Source organism: Astatotilapia calliptera, chromosome 7 (genome assembly GCF_900246225.1).
Source record: "Astatotilapia calliptera chromosome 7, fAstCal1.2, whole genome shotgun sequence".
In the NCBI taxonomy this organism is placed as follows: Eukaryota; Metazoa; Chordata; class Actinopteri; order Cichliformes; family Cichlidae; genus Astatotilapia; species Astatotilapia calliptera.
In genome coordinates this window covers 35,614,759-35,634,559 of record NC_039308.1, presented here as the reverse complement: position 1 = coordinate 35,634,559, position 19,801 = coordinate 35,614,759, and the positions used below count along the sequence as shown (strand labels likewise).

Genomic DNA, 19,801 nt, shown 5'->3' with positions numbered 1-19,801 from the left:
AGTGTGTTAAGTGGATGCGTTGTACAGGGAGATGGCCACAGGCAGGAATGATTTCCTGTGTCGTTCAGTGGTGCTTTTCGGTAATCTCAGTCTCTCACTGAACGTGCTCCTGTGACTGACCAGCATGTCATGGAGTGGGTGGGAGGTGTTATCCAACATTGTCTTTATCTTGGACAGCATCCGCCTCTCCGACACCACCTTGAGGGAGTCCAGCTCCATCCCCACAACATTGCTGGCCTTACGGATCAGTTTATTAAGTCTGTTGGCATCTGCGACCCTCAGCCTGCTCCCCCAGCATGCAACAGCATAGAGGATCGCACTGGCCACCACAGACTCATAGAAAATCCTCAGCATTTTCTGGCAGATGTTGAAGGACCTCAGTCGCCTCAAAAAATAGAGACGACTCTGGCCCTTCCTGTAAAGTGCTGTGGTGTTTTTAGCCCAGTCCAGTTTATTGTCAATGTGTACTCCAAGGTATTTATAGTCCTCCACAATGTCAACACTGACCCCCTGGATTGAAACAGGGGTCAAGTGTTTCCTGGTCTTCCTGAAGTCCACGATCAGTTCCTTGGTCTTTGCCACGTTGAGCTGCAGATGATTCTGCTCACACCACGTGACAAAGGAGTCGACCACAGCCCGGTACTCTGTCTCATCATCCCTGCTGATGCATCCAACCACCGCAGAGTCATCAGAAAACTTCTGAAGATGGCAGGTCTCTGTGCAGTGGCTGAAGTCTGTGGTGTAGAGGGTGAAGAGGAAGGGGGAGAGGACAGTCCCCTGTGGTGCCCCTGTGTTGCTAATCACCTTGTCAGACACACACTGTGGGAGATGTACATATTGTGGTCTTCCTGTCAGGTAATCAACAATCCAGGACACCAGAGAAGCATCCACCTGCATCGCTGCTAACTTATCACCCAGGAGGGTTGGCCTGATGGTGTTGAAAGCACTGGAAAAGTCAAAAAACATGACCCTCACAGTGCTCGCCGGCTGGTCCAGATGGGTGTAGACACGATTGAGCAGGTAGATGATGGCGTCCTCTGTTCCGAGACGAGGCTGATAAGCGAACTGAAGGGGATCCAGATGTGGTCTTACTATGGGTCGCAGCTGGTCCAGGATGAGCCTTTCCAGGGTCTTCATGATGTGGGAGGTCAGTGCCACGGGCCTGTAATCCTGGGGGCCACTGGGACGAGGCGTCTTTGGTACAGGGACGAGGCATGATGTCTTCCACATCACCGGGACCCTCTGCAGACTCAGACTCAGCATAAACAGTTTATGAAAGACTCCACACAGCTGGGGGGCACAGGTCTTGAGGACAAGGGGACTCACTCCGTCTGGTCCAGCAGACTTGCCTGAGTGAAGTCTCCTCATTTGCATCTCAATGTTAAGAGTATAACAGCAGTTTGGAATTAATTTATTATTATTATTATTATTCACCCCAAACAAGGGCCTTTTTGAGGGCCTAAACATGCTCAAAAACTCATGAAATTTTGCACACATGCCAGGTCTGGTGAAAAATTTTGTATTTTAATGGTTTTACATATGAGCACTGGGAAATGGCTCTACAGCGCCACCTATGCCTTGTAAAATGCAGCCCTACGACCACATCGTTTGGGCTACATGTATGAAATTTGGCACACATGTGTATCATGCCAAGACGAACAAAAAAGTCAGTGGGCCCATTGACGCAAACCCAACAGGAAGTCCGCCATTTGGACGTGAAGGTGACATTTTGGCTCTAATTTTGCCATTTCCATGCCTCGAACTTTTTCGAACTCCTCCTTGGGATTTGGTCGTATAAGCTTCATCTTTGGTCAGTTTCAACTACACACCTGGGCCATGTTAAATTGCGGAGCTTTTGAGTTTTCACAATACCATGAGGCCGTGGCGCCACGGCGAATTTCGATGACTCGCCATGAAAATCTTATTGCCTCTCATTTTGTCATACATTTTCTGACCTTGACCAAAGTGAACACATATGATAAGGCTCCACCCCTGAACATATTTCAACTGCCATATTTGACACCAGGGACAGCGCCACCTAGTGGGAACAGGAAATGTCATGTTTTACACTTTGGGGTACAGTATTGTGATGGGTGACATCTGCAGCCTCAAATTTCTCCAGGAAAGCCTTAAGGAGTTGGTCTTGGGTTACAGTGAAAACTGTGACTTTTCGCAAAAGGGTGTGACCCCAGCGGCATGGCGAACTTTGATGTCACGCCATGAAGAAACAAATTAGTATAACTCAATGAAATCCAGTCTGATCAGTACCAGACTTTACAGGCATGATGTCAGACCCGCCCTGAACAGATTGATGTGCCCATTGTCGGGAATACGGACAGCGCCACCTAGTGGCAACAGGAAATGTCATGGCTTTAATTTTGTTGTACTGATTTTCACAGGTTCATCGTGGCCACCTCAAAAGCGGTGAATATCACCATCAGTCCCTTGTGATGCTTCAGTGCAAAAATTGTGACTTTAAACTGAACGCCGCACCCTGGTGGCAACGCGGTTCACCATGAAAGATGAAGTGGCTTTTGAGGGGCTTGGAAAGTTTAAAAAGTCTTGAAATTTGGCGCACACCTCCAATGTGGATAAGGCTTTGTTGTTATGTGATCATTTTCATTGAATATCCCAAAATGGCTCCACAGCGCCCCCTACAAAATTTCAAAATCACAGCCCCTGCTCTGTGTTTTATGTATGAGTCTGAAACCTGGTAAGCTTATAGGAGATATCAAGATGTACAAAAAAGTCTCTTGGAGCAATATCCCAAATCCAACAGGAAGTCAGCCATTTTAAAATTAATGTGCAATTTTGGCAACATTTTCCCCTCTTTTCAGGCATCGTTCTTTGACGAACTCCTCCAAGGGATTTCATCATATTGCACTATTCTTCAGTGTGTGGAATCCAAAGACCTTTACTTATTATTTTACTTACTGAGCTCATTGTTATATTTTATTTAATTTAATTCTATTTAATTGAGCATTTTTTTTATTATCATATGCAGCTTTTTTGTCCACATCCTTTTTTCCCATTTTTCTCCAATGTGATTTGAGCGTCTATGTAATAATTTTTCAGTTTGATTTCTTTTTTAGGCTATATTTTTCAGGTTTCCACCATATTGAAGCTCTATGGCTATTGGCAGTTTTTAGTGTTTGGCTGCCTTTGCTATAAGGTGAGAATTAATTAATATTTTAACTTAACTTTACCTTTTAATGTTACTTTTAAAGAGTTATAATGAATTACTATAAATGTATTTAAATTATTTTTTAAAAGTCAGTCGTCTTGATTTTAATCACTAAGCTCAGCAATTTTTAATTAAACTTGAAAAATGAATAAAATACATAAAATAGTGTTTTTGTTTGTTGAAGAAAAACAACACTAACCGACAGCGACCTCTACCGGGCAATATGGCTATTTATTCAGGAATCTCTAGAAATCGTCCAATCGGCAATCGGATTCTGTATCACGTGACCGTGCAGCCGCGTAGAAGAAGGAGCAAACGGCAACATCAAACATGGAGGTGTCCCCGTTCAGCTTCACTCCGGAGAGGTACTGGACGGAGGAGAAAGAGAGGGCGCTTATAGCGTTTTTCTCCAGTAAGTGCCACTCTCCTTGGCGGACTCTTTTCACACCGCGTGTAAAGACGTTTTTAAAAGTTGCCCTTTTCGTTGATGTGTCGGAAGCTGCAACATTTGTGGGCAACGGTTGCTGGACGAGACCAACGGCTGTTAGCAATGAGCGACAGCAGAAAGAGACGAGCAATGGCGACCAGCAACTGAAGTCAAGTTAGCTGTTTTTCAACTGAAATCGGCTGAAAAAAAATCAGTTCTCTGCATGTTTTTATGAGCTATTTTCTGCACAATTCAATAAAAAAAAACTAAATAAAAACATACTTTTAGCCAATTGATTTAATTTAAATGAGAAGAGCAGACTTTTATATTTAATCTGTATCTAACATTACTCCAGTGGGGGTTTTTTTTTTGTTTGTTTTTTTTTTTTTAGATCTGTAGCGTTTATCATAGTGAATAACAGCTTTAAACATATTTTAAAAATGGCTGTTATTAATAAGTGTGTAGCTGTTAATAATTACAGGTTGTTAGAATAATTAAATTGGTGAATGAAATATCCTTCTTGAAGTAATGAATAATGTCACCAGATGTTCCCACAGTTTTCCACATAGGAATATCTTTAAAATACTGTTATCGTGTATATAACATGGCCAAAGAAAAACAACTAACTTTAATAGAGACTAGATAGCACCACAAGAGCTAAACAACAACCACAGTGATGAAATTGAACGCAACATTGATGTGTATGTTACTGGGATAGGTGCCAAATTAAAGGAAAAATTAAAATTTTTGGACCTTGCAAATGTTGTTTTACATTTTTCCTGCCTGGTTTGGTCCCTTAGACAGAGGCACACTAAGAGTACAAGTTCGTTTTGATTTTATTCTAATTTATCACACTCTAGACCCTGTGAAGCTGCAGGTATTTTAGCTATATCTTCTTTGTTTCATTTCTCAGAGCATAGCTGCCTGTGGAACCACAAGTCTGAGGGTTATAAGAACCGGCAGCTGCGATGGAAAACCCTGGAAACACTGAGGATCCTGCTGTCAACTCTCCCACCTCCAGTCCCATTCACAGGTAAATCAGCAGGAAAATAAACCAAATCTGTCAAACTCATAGACTATGTGTGTAATAAAAGTAAAACCATAAACCTGCATTCTCATTAATGGCTAGCAGGGGAATTTCTGTGCCCAGTACTAGGAACCAAGCTCTGCAATTCCCAGGATATATTTTGGTTATCTGGCTTCATTTATCCTAACAACGGCAATCAGGCAGAGCAGTAACACAGGTGGTTATCAAGTCGGTAAGTTAACACCGGCTTTATTGAGCTAAGAGGACGTTCTCATGAAAGGGTGGTGATGGCAGCATCTGAAAAGAATAAAAAAGGCTAGATGATTTTTGACAAAACTATATATAATTTTTGATATGTGACAGCTTTGACAGCTGTTTGTACATTCCGGGTTTATTTCCACTTAGTCTCAGCCTAAGTTTGAATTCTGTTTTTATATTTATTGTTTACCCTGGCTGTTGAACTGCAGCTGAAAGAATGAAACCATTTAAACATGGTGTCAGATAGCTGCTCTTTTCCAGTCTTACTGATCAAAGCACTTTAAGTACAGACCATTAATACGATATTACTGTATCGTGCTTTTCCTCTCTCGCACACACTGCTGTTTCTTTCAGTCTGTATTGTGTGGTTAACCTCTTCATATCGTCTCATAGTACAAATTTCATCTTACTTTGAAAAATCAGCTGCTCTGTTACCAGTACACTTATCAGTAATTGTGGTCAGGCACTGCCAGCACCCCTTTCATGTGTACACACAGGGGAAGCCCTGGGTAAACTTAACAAGTTGTTAACCAGCTTTGTGTAACCGCTTATGCTGCTTGTCAGTGGGTATGTTGAGTTCGCTTTGTAGCACTGGGCTGAGGATAAGCCCATTCAAGCTTCTGTGTGAGTCTCTGTGGCCTCAGTAACCACTTTCCTGATGGCTCAGTCATTAGTCGAATATTTTTAGTAAAATATTAAGTCCATTATTTCAAATTATTGCTATTCTAAAAGTGAGAAAACATGATCCGGGGTGTGCTCATTAGCTGACGAGTGTGAGGTTTGACAGTCAGATGTACCCTTTAACTAATTTATATGGGTTTTTTTCCCAAGTGGAAGACATCAAAAACAAGTTCAAGAATCTCCGTACGACTTTTCAGCGTCAGTACAAAATGGTTAAAGCAAGTAAGGCGTGCAACCCGGACGACGAGTTTGTGCCGCAGTGGAAGCACTACCATCAGCTCATGTTCCTGCAGGGCTGCTGGGACCAGGACGACCCCGCCGCCGGTGAGCCGCCGCTGTCACCACTGAACCCTCTGCAGGAAGAGGGCCAGCCTGTCCTCACCTCCCCAGGACTCATCATCTCCTTCCTCCCCACCCCGTCCACCTCGTCTGCCTCCTCCTCGTCCACCTGTGTTCCCTCCAGTGTCATGATTAAATGTTACTGGACTGAAGAGAGGGAGCGAGCTCTGATTTCTTTCTATTGTGGTAAACAAAAGATCTTTTTCATCTTCAAAATCATGTGTTTTTACTGAAGAGCAGTACATACGTAGACAAAAACCTCAGATTAAGTAACGTTTTGAGTAGTTTCATAGCTGACGGGATTCCTGTGTGTTTTTTTCCACAGAGCACAACTGTCTCTGGAACAAGAAGTCTGAAAACCACAACAACCGTCAGCTCAGACTGAGGCTGTTGGAGGCGCTGAGGAGCCAGCTGTCTGACCACACAGTGTCGTTCTCAGGTAAGCATCACCGTTTTTCACTTTTTTTTCTGTTGTTTTCTTACAGAAGTAGCAAACTCAGGATTCTTCACCTAATTGGTTTGTCAGACGCCCTCAGACTGTTTGAGGGCTTGTTGTCCCCCAGTTGAACAGTCCCTGCTTTAAAGCTACTTTTTTATTTAGTGTATGTGAATTTAGGCTAAAACTTCCACCACTAGGGGGCGGTTTACTGGTGGCTGTATTGTTTTCTGATGTGTGGTAGTTCTTTTCAGCCTTGCCCTTTCCTCTTTAAGAAATTTGACAGGTTAAATAAAGGTTACATTGACTGGCTGCCCCATCTTGTGGTACAAACTGGTATTACATGAAAGCAGAGCCCAATCCCAGTTCAGCTTCAGCTAATGTCTCCTCAACATCACTTTTTTTGAATGGCAGTTTCTTCTTCACATTCTCTTGATAAGTTTAGTTATTTTGGAAGCTTTTAAAGGAATAATTCAATATTTTGGTAAGATTTCTTTATAAACCTTGAATGGCTCTCCTGGATTGGGCTTTCAGTCAGTCGAGGAGAGTTATTCCACATCCTGTTAAACCCATTGTACAGAAATGGCTGCAGTTCGTAAAGAGTGAATGAGGCTCTATGGAAATTTCCACCATGTTATTGATAGACATGATGACATGAACAATAGAGTTCAGTTTGGGGAATTTTAGAGGATTTGATTGTAGTAAAAATTCTTTCTGTGTGCATTAGTGACGCTACAGCACCTTATAAACCTTTATGGCAGAAAGTCAGACACCTTCAACTACCAGCAGCTTCCTATAAACCATGCAGGTCTCTGCTGTGATTTAACTATCCTTCTAACCACTAGTTAATGTTTGGAAAGTGGCACCGTCAGGACAGAACGTCCCATTGTAAATCCTTAACTGACCAGTCAGTGCTGATTATAAGAAATGTGCTGTTTACTTTTCTTATAGCTTCACCATAGGAAAAACTGAAGGATATAAATGTTGTTTTATTTCCGTTTGGACAAATGTTGGTCTTTTTGTTTAATAGTGTTATTTTTACCCTATTCTCTGCCGTTATTGAGAGAAAATGCCATTCCCCTGCTCACAGGATGTACTCTTGCTCTACTGAAATGGACCACCATTCCCAGCAGTTATAGCCCTGTGAGCTGTGCTTATCATACCTCTCCATAGTTTGTGTGTCTCAAAGTACTCTGTAATTAAAAGATTTGCACTGGAGCAATTTAACAGTATGAGTACCACTCATCCAAAGCACAGACTGTAAATCTTTGGGAAATACTAATTATCACTCTCCACAGCTCAATTGTGAAACTGTTCCTTTATATATGTTTACGTTATTTTAACATAAGCTGAAATATACACACACAGTGATTTCATACAGTTAGATGTCTGCATAGAAAATGAAAGAAAAACACATTTTTTTCAAAATAATAAAGTCATGTTTGTGTTCTTCAATCTCCAGAAGCTCTGAGCTGCTAAATGTTTCAGTTTTCCAGCATAAAGTGATGCTGTGTTGCTGTTTTTGCAGTTGAAGATATAAAGTGCAAGTTCAAGAACCTACGAACTGTTTTTAACCGCGAGTTCAAGGCGGTCCAGGCAAGCAGGGCGTCTGACAAACCCTACGTGTCCAAATGGAAACATTACCAGCAGCTGCTTTTTCTCTGCGAGTCCTGCGACGAAGACGACGGCTCTGAAGATCTGCAGATCCTGACGCCGCAAGAAGACAAGGATCGGGAGCACGGAAACCAGACCCCGTCCTCCACCCTGAGCAGTTTCTCCTCCAGCTCCAACCAAACCAGCAGCATCAAACTCAGCACCGCCTCTACCCCCTCCAGCTCCACTCAGAGCGACGCCAAAACAAGCGCAGGGTACCAAATGTTCCTCCCTGCAGCTCCGGATAACCTCAGACTAGGCAGCCAATCAGCCACTTCCACGCTGCCAACTTCTCCATCCAGTTCACTGCCAGACACCAGATCCTGTACCAACCCCTCCCCTTTAAATTTCTCTACAGCCAGTTCGGCTCAGCCAGACAACAGACTGAGTGCTGACACCCGCTGCCTCTGGAGCGAGGCCAAAGTTCAGCAGCTCATCTCATTTTACTCCAGTAGGTGGCACCACTCATCATGAATGCTTGTTACCCTTTAGACTTACCCCCTGGATATTACATCTATCACTGCAACAGAGAGATGTTAGATTTTTGTTCCTCTGTTGTGTTTGTAGTGATGTGCTGGGAGCTGCGTGTTTGGTTATGGTGGTCATCAGCTGTTAGAGGCAGCTGAGAGAGTCGCTGTACATCTCAGCCACTGCCATGCATGGTTAAAAAAGTTGCACGACCAGGTTTGATGTGAGAATTGATGGTTTTCTTCTGTTCCAGAGCACAGCTGTTTGTGGAACCACAAATCTGAGAGTTACAGGAACCGTCTGCTGAGACAGAGCCTGCTGGAGACACTGAGCAGCATCCTGTCAAACAACGAGCCGGTCTCATTCACAGGTAACACTCCTGCCGCCTTAATGTTGTCACCACACGGAGCCTTTAATCTGAACTCACAGCATCTCTGTCATTTCTCATCCTTTAGTGGAAGACATAAAGACGAAGTTCAGGAACCTGCGAACCATCTTCCAGCGTGAACACAAGGCGGTGAGCTCCAACAAAACGTGCGGCTCGGAGGACTTCTACCTCCCAAAGTGGAAGCACTACCGTGACCTCATGTTCCTCTGCGACTCCTGCGACGAGGATGAGCAGCCCGAGGACGTCCACTTCTGCCAGCTGCAGGACACCGGTCTCCTCCATATGGTCAGCCAAGCCCCACCTCCCCCCTTACACTACCGTGCCACCAACCAAACTGTCTCCAAGCTGAACACGCGGGGTCTCAAAGCCCCCCCCTCACCTACACCCCCAGACTCCCAGCACTCCTCCCCTTCCTCGTCCCCCTCCCCTTCCACATCTTCCTCCCACACAGACAGCAGAGTATCTGGACGCAAGCGCGCGAGCCACCGGGCAACCACCACCGAGGTGCTGGACCTCATGAGGACACTATGTCAGACTCAAGCAGCGTCCCCACACGCAGGGTTCCTGAGGTATGTGGAGGAGTGTCTGAATGAGACGCCGCCTGACAAAGCGAGGAAGCTGAAGAAGAAGATAATAGAGACGATTCACAGCATGTCGGAGGATGTTTAGTGTGCTTATTCATTCATTTCATTTCAGCCCAAGTCTAGATCTCATGATCATCTCTTCTAATAGCTGTGACTCTTTAATCTCAAAACTTCGGTACAATGATCATAATAACCACGATTTCAGTTTTCAGGGGCTCTTCCAACGTGGAGCTGTTCCACTTCCTGTTCATCCACATCATGCAGAATAGAAATGAACTGAGCTAAACAGCTTAAATAGTGAGAAACCCACATTTCATGCTTATCAAAACACAGCATTGATAATGTAGATTAAATAAAACACTTGTGGCATTCGGCTTTAGATTCAATGTAGACGTAGATGCTGTGACATAAAGTGACCTAAAAGTCACAGAAAACTGTTTCACCGCAATTCAGAACTGTCTTGAACGCTGTCATCACAAACATGATGAATATGTCAGCAAGAAAACTTGTAAAGTCGTTTCCCCCCCCCCCCCCCCCCCCCCCCAAAGAAAACTAACAATAAACACATGACCCCACATTTCTGGGGGGGAAACTTAACTATGTAAGTAATACTGTAACATACACTGAAAGCAGCAATATAGCTGATAAGCATTAATGTGACAGGAACACTTTTAAGCATTTTATGCAAAGGACAAAGTCCTGAAAATTTCTAAACAAAAACACAGATTTGTGAACAGATACTATATAAACACTAATTAAATGTATATAATTCACTTCCTGGCTCCCTAATTCTGCACTTTATTGAAATTTTGCAAGCCCTTCTTGCAGATTATGCACGGATGTCATAGATAACAGCAAACTGAGTTTTATTTACAAATAGTTTGAGAACACTACAGCAAGCTGAGGCGTCTTTCTCGTGTACAGATTTATCCCAAAGTAATGAGGTTCATCCCAAACTGGTACATCCACCACTTAAAATCAGCATCACCAGGCCCATATTCAGTGTTTACAGAGATACAGTGAAACTACGCTCAGTGCTGTGTAATTTCAGACTTGGTTGTGACATTCACGTATAAAGACTTTATTGATCAAGAGTCCTTTTGAAAGTGCCAAAGGAAAAGATGGGTTCAGCACTTTGTCAACAAACCGACATCTTAAAGAGCTGCGCTGTTGGCAGTGACTGACCACAGATCCTGTAGAAATGTAATCAAACTTTTCATGTGTGTCCTCTTTATTTAACTTGTTCTAATCCTATTGTGTCATAATATTTAAATAATTTGCTGCTTCTTTTTTTTTACAAAGCCAGAATTGTTACTTTTGTTAAAATTGTATAAACTTATCTTAAAATGAAAAAATGTCAACATGTAAAGAGTTAAAAAAAAACACTTTTTTTTCCCTTTTGGAAAGTATAAATGGTTTTGATGCAATACTGAACAATTGCAGCACATGCTATAACTAACAGTTTAGTTATCATTATTATTATTATTTTTATTATTATTATGTAATTACTTTTCTTTTTGGCTGGCGTTTGTTTAAATTCGATTCAGTGCCTTATCAGAATCACAGTAACTGAACGTTCTTGTTCAAATAAACCTACATTTACAAACCTTTATTCATTTTGTTCTTTGACACATCAAACCTGGTTTAACTTGAGCTCTGATTTGAACAACACGATATTACAAGTTACAGTCGACCTTTCAACTTGGCAGCGATTCCCATCCAAGGGATGTGTTTAAGACCTACTTTAATTTGAAATATATTGCTGTTAAGTAGCTTTTTATAAAAGTACATTTAAGCCAAGCAGTCCATATTCATTTTAAAATGAGCTCAAGCAGTTTATAAGAAGAGGTTTTGGAGTTATAACAGTCAGGAAGCACTGGGCTCAAAGCAACACAAAAACATTTTTAAAGATGCAGCTGGAAAAAAAAATGTAATTAGTAAATATTTATTGGAACACGATTGAAGCAAAAACATCATGCCATCGTCAATACAAGGCCCAGGGGCCACAATCAGCCTGAATGAGATTTCGGACTTTTAGCTGTATTTTCATACGTTTCACAGAATTTCCTACTGATTAAGATCTCCAAATGACATTCATACTACACCAAAGTAATTAAATAAGAGATAAATAAAAAACAGAAAAGTTCCAGTTTTCACTATCTACTATCAGCTACCAGATCTTTTTTATACAGGGAGTGCAGAATTATTAGGCAAGTTGTATTTTTGAGGGATAATTTTATTATTGAACAACAACCATGTTCTCAATGAACCCAAAAAACTCATTAATATCAAAGCTGAGTGTTTTTGGAAGTAGTTTTTAGTTTGTTTTTAGTTTTAGCTATTTTAGGGGGATATCTGTGTGCAGGTGACTATTACTGTGCATAATTATTAGGCAACTTAACAAAAAACAAATATATACCCATTTCAATTATTTATTTTTACCAGTGAAACCAATATAACATCTCCACATTCACAAATATACATTTCTGACATTCAAAAACAAAACAAAAACAAATCAGCGACCAATATAGCCACCTTTCTTTGCAAGGACACTCAAAAGCCTGCCATCCATGGATTCTGTCAGTGTTTTCATCTGTTCACCATCAACATTGCGTGCAGCAGCAACCACAGCCTCCCAGACACTGTTCAGAGAGGTGTACTGTTTTCCCTCCTTGTAAATCTCACATTTGATGATGGACCACAGGTTCTCAATGGGGTTCAGATCAGGTGAACAAGGTGGCCATGTCATTAGTTTTTCTTCTTTTATACCCTTTCTTGCCAGCCACGCTGTGGAGTACTTGGACGCGTGTGATGGAGCATTGTCCTGCATGGAAATCATGTTTTTCCTGAAGGATGCAGGCTTCTTCCTGTACCACTGCTTGAAGAAGGTGTCTTCCAGAAACTGGCAGTAGGACTGGGAGTTGAGCTTGACTCCATCCTCAACCCGAAAAGGCCCCACAAGCTCATCTTTGATGATACCAGCCCAAACCAGTACTCCACCTCCACCTTGCTGGCGTCTGAGTCGGACTGGAGCTCTCTGCCCTTTACCAATCCAGCCACGGGCCCATCCATCTGGCCCATCAAGACTCACTCTCATTTCATCAGTCCATAAAACCTTAGAAAAATCAGTCTTGAGATATTTCTTGGCCCAGTCTTGACGTTTCAGCTTGTGTGTCTTGTTCAGTGGTGGTCGTCTTTCAGCCTTTCTTACCTTGGCCATGTCTCTGAGTATTGCACACCTTGTGCTTTTGGGCACTCCAGTGATGTTGCAGCTCTGAAATATGGCCAAACTGGTGGCAAGTGGCATCTTGGCAGCTGCACGCTTGACTTTTCTCAGTTCATGGGCAGTTATTTTGCCCGATCCATACAGACTGGCGACCTGTCCAGGGTGTACCCCGTCTCTCGCCTTATGACAGCTGGGATAGGCTCTAGCACCCCCTGCGACCCTGAAAAGGATAAGCGGAAGCGAATGGATGGATGGATGCCCAATCCATACTATCAAGATTGATAAGGGAAAAAAAGGTCAAATGACGCTGGTATTTTACAGCCTTTTGGTTGTAAATCTCTTGCCATCCACTAGATGGCAATCTCTTAACATACTGCAGCCTCCTCAGCACCGGCCTCAGTTTCCATATATCTGTCATGCCTCAGAAACTACAACTGTTTGGATGATAGTCTCTTCCTGTGGAGTTTGTCCTGAATGTATTACACAGTATTTGTACAATGCAAACACTAAATAGTATCCAATACCCTCGAATTTAAAAGATTTACCTGCGAATGAAGCAGGACAGAGTCATACTGACACCTGTGTCTGACTCACCTGCCACCTGTTTGACCTGCAGGCTGAGCTTCAGGTGAAAAACGTCACTGTGTCACCTGAAGCCTTTTCATTCTCTACTCTCGATAGTAACCCTGTAACCTCTAACCCTTTGTTAGATGATACACTTGATGATATTCACTGAAACCGCATTCCTAAGTGCTAACACACCCAGCTCAAGCCAAAGCTCTCCACCCACCAACTCACAAACATATGGACATAAAGGACCATTTGGCGTCACATTTAAACACGTTGGATACATCGTTTTTCAACATGTGGTGTTAATGATGTGAGAGGTGACTGAAATTTGTAATTTTTTAGTGATTAAAATGTAATCAACAAATAAAAGTGAGAGAAAACAAAATGTGGAACACAAAAGTGTCTTTGTGAAATCCCTTTCATGGACTGACAGGATACATTTATGGCATCATAACAACTTTGCTAATGACGTTCAAACGTTTCAAATGTGTTATTTTTAGTATCACAAGCCACTGAATTAGCTCATTAGAAAAAAAATGCTCAAAAAGAGCAGTAAACCAAATAATAAGGGCTTGATTTACTTTGTGCAGATTCTTTTTAGCTAACATTCATCATACTATGATGAATGAAAGCAATTTGGAGTTAGCTACCTTGGATACGTTGGCATGCAGACTAGAACAGCCAAGCAACCTTCCGATTAGTGAACAACCTCCTCTATGTCCCAAACCCAGGCACCCTTTAGAAGAAGCGACTTCTGCGACTTCAATCCACAGCTCGTGGTCACAGATGAGGGTAGGAATATATGCTGACGAGTAAATCAACAGCTGTCTACTCACTGCAACAAAGCTGCAAAGAACGCATTTCACTGCAGACACCCCAAGAAGAAGAAGGACAGACACAAAGACGCTCCTCCACTTGGGACAGCAACTTCTGCCCCACTCAGAGTGGGAACACCACCCTTTGCTGGCTCAGAACCATGACCTCAGACTTGGAGGATACCACTCAATGAAGCCAAAAAAAACACCACATCATCCACAAAACACAAAACCGTGATCGTGATACCAATGAAGTATATATGACTTTGCAAGTTTGTGAAGTTTCTGTTAAAGTCCCCCCCTTCCTTATTGTATTTATTTTAGGGGTGTTTGTAGCTCAGGAGGTAGAGTAGGTCATCAGAGGGTTTGTGGTTTGATCCCTGGCTGTTCCAGTCTGCATGCCAAAGTATCCTTTGGCGAGATATTGAACCCAAAGCATCCATGGGAGTGTGAATGCTAGATAGAGAGCACTTAAGCAAAAGTGCTGGTGTGAATGTGTGAATGTGAGATTTGAGCATTTAAGTATAAAAGCACTATATAAGAAGTCCATTCAGTCCATGTTGGTTTTATACCTCGCTGGGACATTTGTTCTGTCTTACGCTTACACTGTTGTGTTTAATTTTTTTAACTGCTGTAACAAAGAAGTTTACAGACTTGGGGAGAAAATATAGATTATCTTAATTTTTGTTTGTATTTTAAGCCGTATGGTATGTTTTTAATGTGTTTTAAGAAAGGAATCCCCCAACTTTTGGGGGATAAATAAACTAAGCTTATATTCTGGCTTTTTGTCAGTTTACTGTTCAGCGTGTAAACGATTTGATCCACCAGGAAGTTTAATCCAGTTTAAATCCAGTAATCTGGCTCCAGTGTGAATAGAAAGGATTCAGATTCAGTTGCGAAGGATTGGCTTGTTGCTCATCAACACACACACACACACACACACACACACACACACACACACACACACACACAGGAAACACTCAGCTTTTTATCCCAGTGTCCTTTTTTAATTCACACCTTTTTTAAAACTCTCTCCTTTCTCTCAGAGTTTCTGTTTCCTCTTCTACCTCTCCTGTCCCTCCCTCTCTCCCCCCTCCCCCTGTCTCTTTCCTTTCTCCTCGCTCAGTGAGTCGCAGTAAATCCTATTGTGATGCTAAACTGATTTTTGGACGAGACACAGAAAGAGAGAGAGAGAGGGAGAGAGAGAGGGAGAGTAGGTTTGGATTTGTGTTTGAGCAGATCTGATTCGGGCTGCCTCTCGTTCATGTGGAAATTTGATGGCCTTCTCCTCTCCGTAAACTTTTAGGACTCCTTTCAGACTCCTACGGGGTGTTTTTTAGGAGTTTCTCCGGCGGAGGAACCGCCGCTCTGCGCGCTCCAGGAATGCACTTTGCAGGAAACGCGACTCTGTGCACGGACACCTCCTGCTCTCTTCGCTCTTAACGAGGAGTTATAAATGAATGACGGCAATGCACTCGTGAAGGACAGCTCGTTTTCTTCACACCGGTCCCCCCTCCACCTCCACTTTATCCTCCTCAGGCTGAGGACATAGGAGCCGGGAGTGTGCGCTCCCCCTGGCCAGGCATGGAGAGCGGTGGCCGGGCGGGGCTCCAGCAGGCGGCGGGCGGTGGAGGAGAAGGAGGCGGCTGGGTGTTGGTGGAGGCCCGGCTGCATGGAGGAGCGCCGTGGGGCTTCACCCTGCAGGGTGGCCTGGAGCACGGAGAGCCGCTCATCATCTCCAAGGTAGGAGACAGGACGTGTGAGGCCTGCTGTGTTTGTGACCTGTTCTGCGCATGACGGAAAGCCGGAAACAGGGAAAGAGTGAATAATTATTCCAATCATATCGATTGATTTTGCATGAATCAGTGAATACTATTATTTCTAAACTGTAAATCAAATCAAATCAATTTATTTATATAGCACATTTCACAGGATAAAAACCACAAAGTGCTTCACAGTAATATAAAACAGAAATACATAAAATACATTCGTTGCCCTGTACCTGTGCATGTGCAATGACAATAAAGTTGAATTCTATTCTATTCTAATAAAACACACAGCACAAATCTAATCTGTAACTACAGCATATCAGTGGCAGAAGTTTAAATGTATTTTAAATATATGCAGAAAAGTTATTAAAGTTGTTGTTGTTGCGAACACCTGATCAACACAGATTGCAGTTCAAAGGGGCAGTCAGGCCTTTTAGTAGCACTTGCCTCTAATTTAATGTGCTGCATGAAACAGAAGGACAATGTCTATGGAGGTGAGGCCGAGATCTTCTGATTTTTACATCCTAGCACGGGGCAGGCTTTAAAAGACACCACAGAGGTTTGGAAGATGAAGCCAATGTGGAAGAGCTTTAATTCTGCATTTTCTTTTTCTAATGACCAACAGGGGGCGACAACTCTGGTTTGAAGTCGGTTTGTATAGAAGTCTGTGGGTAATTGAGCCTAATTCTCGAATGATTTATGATCTGAATACACACTTTACTGATGATTTTATGGTTTCATTTGCTCGTTTTAAGTTTTATTAAATAGATTATGATGTTCATTTGATAAATTATGGTCCCATTAAAGGCAGAAAGGAGGATGAGGCAGGACAAAATAAACACATACATCTGTAACAGGCTCATAAAATGGTGTGATCCACATCTCACTCATTGTGTCTGGTTTCAAAACATCAAGAAGGCCATGTGGGCAGTTTTTCTCATGGACTGAGAATGATTATGTTTGTACAGACACGCGTATGTGCGTTTTGCTTTTATAAAATAAACAAACAGATAAAACGATATATTCAGGAGCAATAATCAGCTGCCTCTTCAGTAGCTTCCTCATCTCTTGGATGGGCTTTTAACTCTGCTGCAGAACAATAACCGCTGCCTGCTCCCAGCTGCAGTCTGTGAAGTGGAGTTAAAGTCTGTCCGACCCCCAGAACCGAGACTAGAAACTGCAAAGTGACATCATCGGCTGCTAGAGCAGAAACCTGACCAGCGAGAGTATATGAAACATGAGATGAGAAGGATTGCAAAATAAACTTGTGCAACCTGTGTTGGGGAAAACCTGAGCAAAAAACAGAAAAGGAAAGAAAACACTTGGCTTGAGGCTTCAAAATCAAGACTTTACTGGTGACTATATCCATTCACATGTAGTCTTTGCTTTCAAGCTTCACTGTCTTTGAGGCTTTTTGCCTTAAACAAATTCAAAATAAATAAATCACTCGATGCGCCAATAATCAGTAACCCCTATAACTATGTCAGTAATGAAAGTGTTACTCTTTACCAGCCGCTTCATTGCCCAGAATCATCCCAGACGGCAGAGAAATATGGGCCCAAGTTTGGCTACTTTTGGCAGTCATGGCTTAGTTATGGCACTGGTTAGTATTGTGTGAGCCAGACATCACAACATACTTGACCTCTAGCTCATATAAGATGGACCTCTGGGTAAGTTGAGTCAGCCTGAGTCAACACCATCAAATATGGCCCAATGAAAGCTGTAGGTTTGAGCCACACTTTGGCCAAAGAGTCAGTGAAATCTGTGATGGATTTTTAATTCTTCTTCTTTTTAAAGCCAAGAAAAAAGCCCAAAACCTTTGATATCATCATTAGTAGATGACCACTTCCATCCTTACAGCCACCATCCTGGCCTCATTTTATTAAAATGCAAATCGCCAGGCTGGTACGTGCGTGCGTGTGTGTGTGTGTGTGTCTTTCTGTGAAGGTTATTCTGGGATGGAGGCCAAACACTGTAAAATAGGACAAGAATGTGAATAATGTGTTTTCCTGGTTGCTTTTGAATACAATCATGCTTTTATTTTGTGCTGTACTTTGGCTGGCGTTAGCACAGTTCTCCATGTTTGACCCCAACACCAGCATGATGTCGCGCTTCAGTTTTTTTGCGTCTCTCTTTATGTCCTGTCTCCTTTTCTGTTTGTGTGTCTCACTCATTCTCTTCTTTTTGCCGCCAACCAACCGTAAAAGAGACCTGGCACACTTTGCTTGTTTTGTATCAACGCTGTGCTGAACTGGGGTCAGAGGTCACAGCGATGGCTCTAGGAAAGTTAAACCTTCAGATTAAAACTTAATGAGTTTTAATCTGAAGGTCTCATGACCTGTGTGTGTGCCAGAGTTACACCATCAGTGTAAAGGTGAACAAAGTCTTTGCTGGGACTGAAATGTTTACTCAACCTGAAAAAGATCCAGGGCTTTATTTAGTTTTGCGTTGTGCATCTTTTAAAATGCTATTTATTGAAAATTTATTATTATGATTTAATTTAAAACTTTGTTTTTTATAAAAGACTCAAACATTTTAAGTGCACTTTTAGGATCAAAGCTAGCTTTGTTTGAGCTAAAGGTAGCTAACAAGCTACCTAGCTTACACAAAATACTGTTTTGAAAGAATAAGTCGGGCAATTCAACCAAACTTGCCATTAAGGTCACAAACCTGCCTGGATAATTTGATAAACTGGCTAACTGCACTTTGGTTGCTAACCTTAAGCAAAATCTGAGGCCTGTACTCCAAAAGGATATTACATTTTTGGCAATCTGTGTCAAGGTAATAGTCAGAGTTTTCTGTGTCATGAAAGTTGCTCTTTTTTTTTACCTGGCTAATTCACCATGGTAACAGGCTGAACACATAACTTGGTCAAATGCAGGTTATGTTCAGCGTTTTGGTTTGAGATCATTTGAAAGTGCCATGTTTTCACTGATTCTTTTATTTACAGCCTGTTTTGATGATTGCTGGTCGGATGTGTTTCATATGTCCCAGTTTTTAAGCCATATAACTTTTAAAAACCACCCAGTGAATCACAGGAATATGCATGTATTAATCTGGTGATGCAAAGATGTGTTTTTACCGTCAATTCTAATCTGCTGATAAGCCTCCTTTACACTCACAGTGTTTTCACCAGTCTCGCAGCTGTTGAACAAAACAACCTAGATGACATGATATTGAGATTTTCCAGAAAAGCAAAGACCAGTGGACTCATTTAGACCCAGCTCAGGGCTGAAGATTTATATATTATAATCTATAATCTAAAGGGTTATGCTGGTTGTGGCCAAGCAAAATACACACCAGTTAATGGTGTGTATTAAGTGTCACACTAGTCCACTGGTTCTTTTAAACAGGTTCAGTATCGGTTTTGAAGCATGAGAACATAACCTCGAATATGTCATAATGATGGCTATTTGATTTATTTCAGAACCACAGTGTTAAAAGCTGGAAATGTGAATAAAGAGGTGAGAAGTCCTTGATGAATAGATGTTGTAGTATCCCACTGTGGTAAATGTAGGATCCAGTGTTTTAGAGTTAAAGCATCAGGATATCCTCATAATTCTTTTTAAATATGTCTCTTGGGAGTACACCAGCTTCATGCAATTACAGTGAACTGGCTTACCCGTTTATATTACACTCCTGTATCCTTTAATCCTGGAACTAAAAGTCAGCATATTATATCTTCAGGATGTTTTATTTGTGTTCTTTTTTTTTAAACACTGGCTATAATCACCTCTAAATATCCCTCAGATTAATAAATAAAGAGCACATGCCTAATCTTTAACCTCTAATGAGAGGTCAAAAGTATGGAAACTTCAGGTTTTCACAAGCTAGAGAGGCAGTGAACCTGAGTCCAGCTCTAGTTTAGAGAGAGAGTGCTTTTCCTTGGCCGAGGCCCCCCATCGCTCTCAGAGGATATTTTCCCAAATCACACAGTCTTTATTGATTAGAGGAGGTATGTTGTTTCAGTCACGGT

At 42.1% G+C, this 19,801-nt stretch overlaps 2 protein-coding genes across 3 annotated transcripts in view; both read left to right on the top strand.

Annotated features, from left to right (window-relative positions):
- The first annotated feature begins 3,422 nt into the window (after positions 1 to 3,422).
- LOC113026088 (uncharacterized) lies at positions 3,423 to 9,992 on the top strand. Its single transcript, XM_026174518.1, has 7 exons — positions 3,423 to 3,596; positions 4,525 to 4,644; positions 5,728 to 6,102; positions 6,242 to 6,355; positions 7,881 to 8,456; positions 8,727 to 8,843; positions 8,929 to 9,992. Exons 1-7 carry the CDS (start codon positions 3,515 to 3,517, stop codon positions 9,528 to 9,530), a joined length of 1,986 nt encoding a protein of 661 aa, XP_026030303.1. The 5' UTR covers positions 3,423 to 3,514; the 3' UTR covers positions 9,531 to 9,992.
- A 5,221-nt stretch (positions 9,993 to 15,213) lies between these two features.
- The window catches only part of shroom3 (shroom family member 3), an 80,741-nt gene continuing 76,153 nt past the window's right edge, over positions 15,214 to 19,801 (top strand). For both annotated transcript variants that reach the window (XM_026174514.1, XM_026174513.1), the window contains exon 1: positions 15,214 to 15,799. In XM_026174514.1, coding sequence (XP_026030299.1) covers positions 15,641 to 15,799 — 159 coding nt within the window. In that variant the 5' untranslated portion in view covers positions 15,214 to 15,640. The remainder of the gene's footprint in view (positions 15,800 to 19,801) is intronic.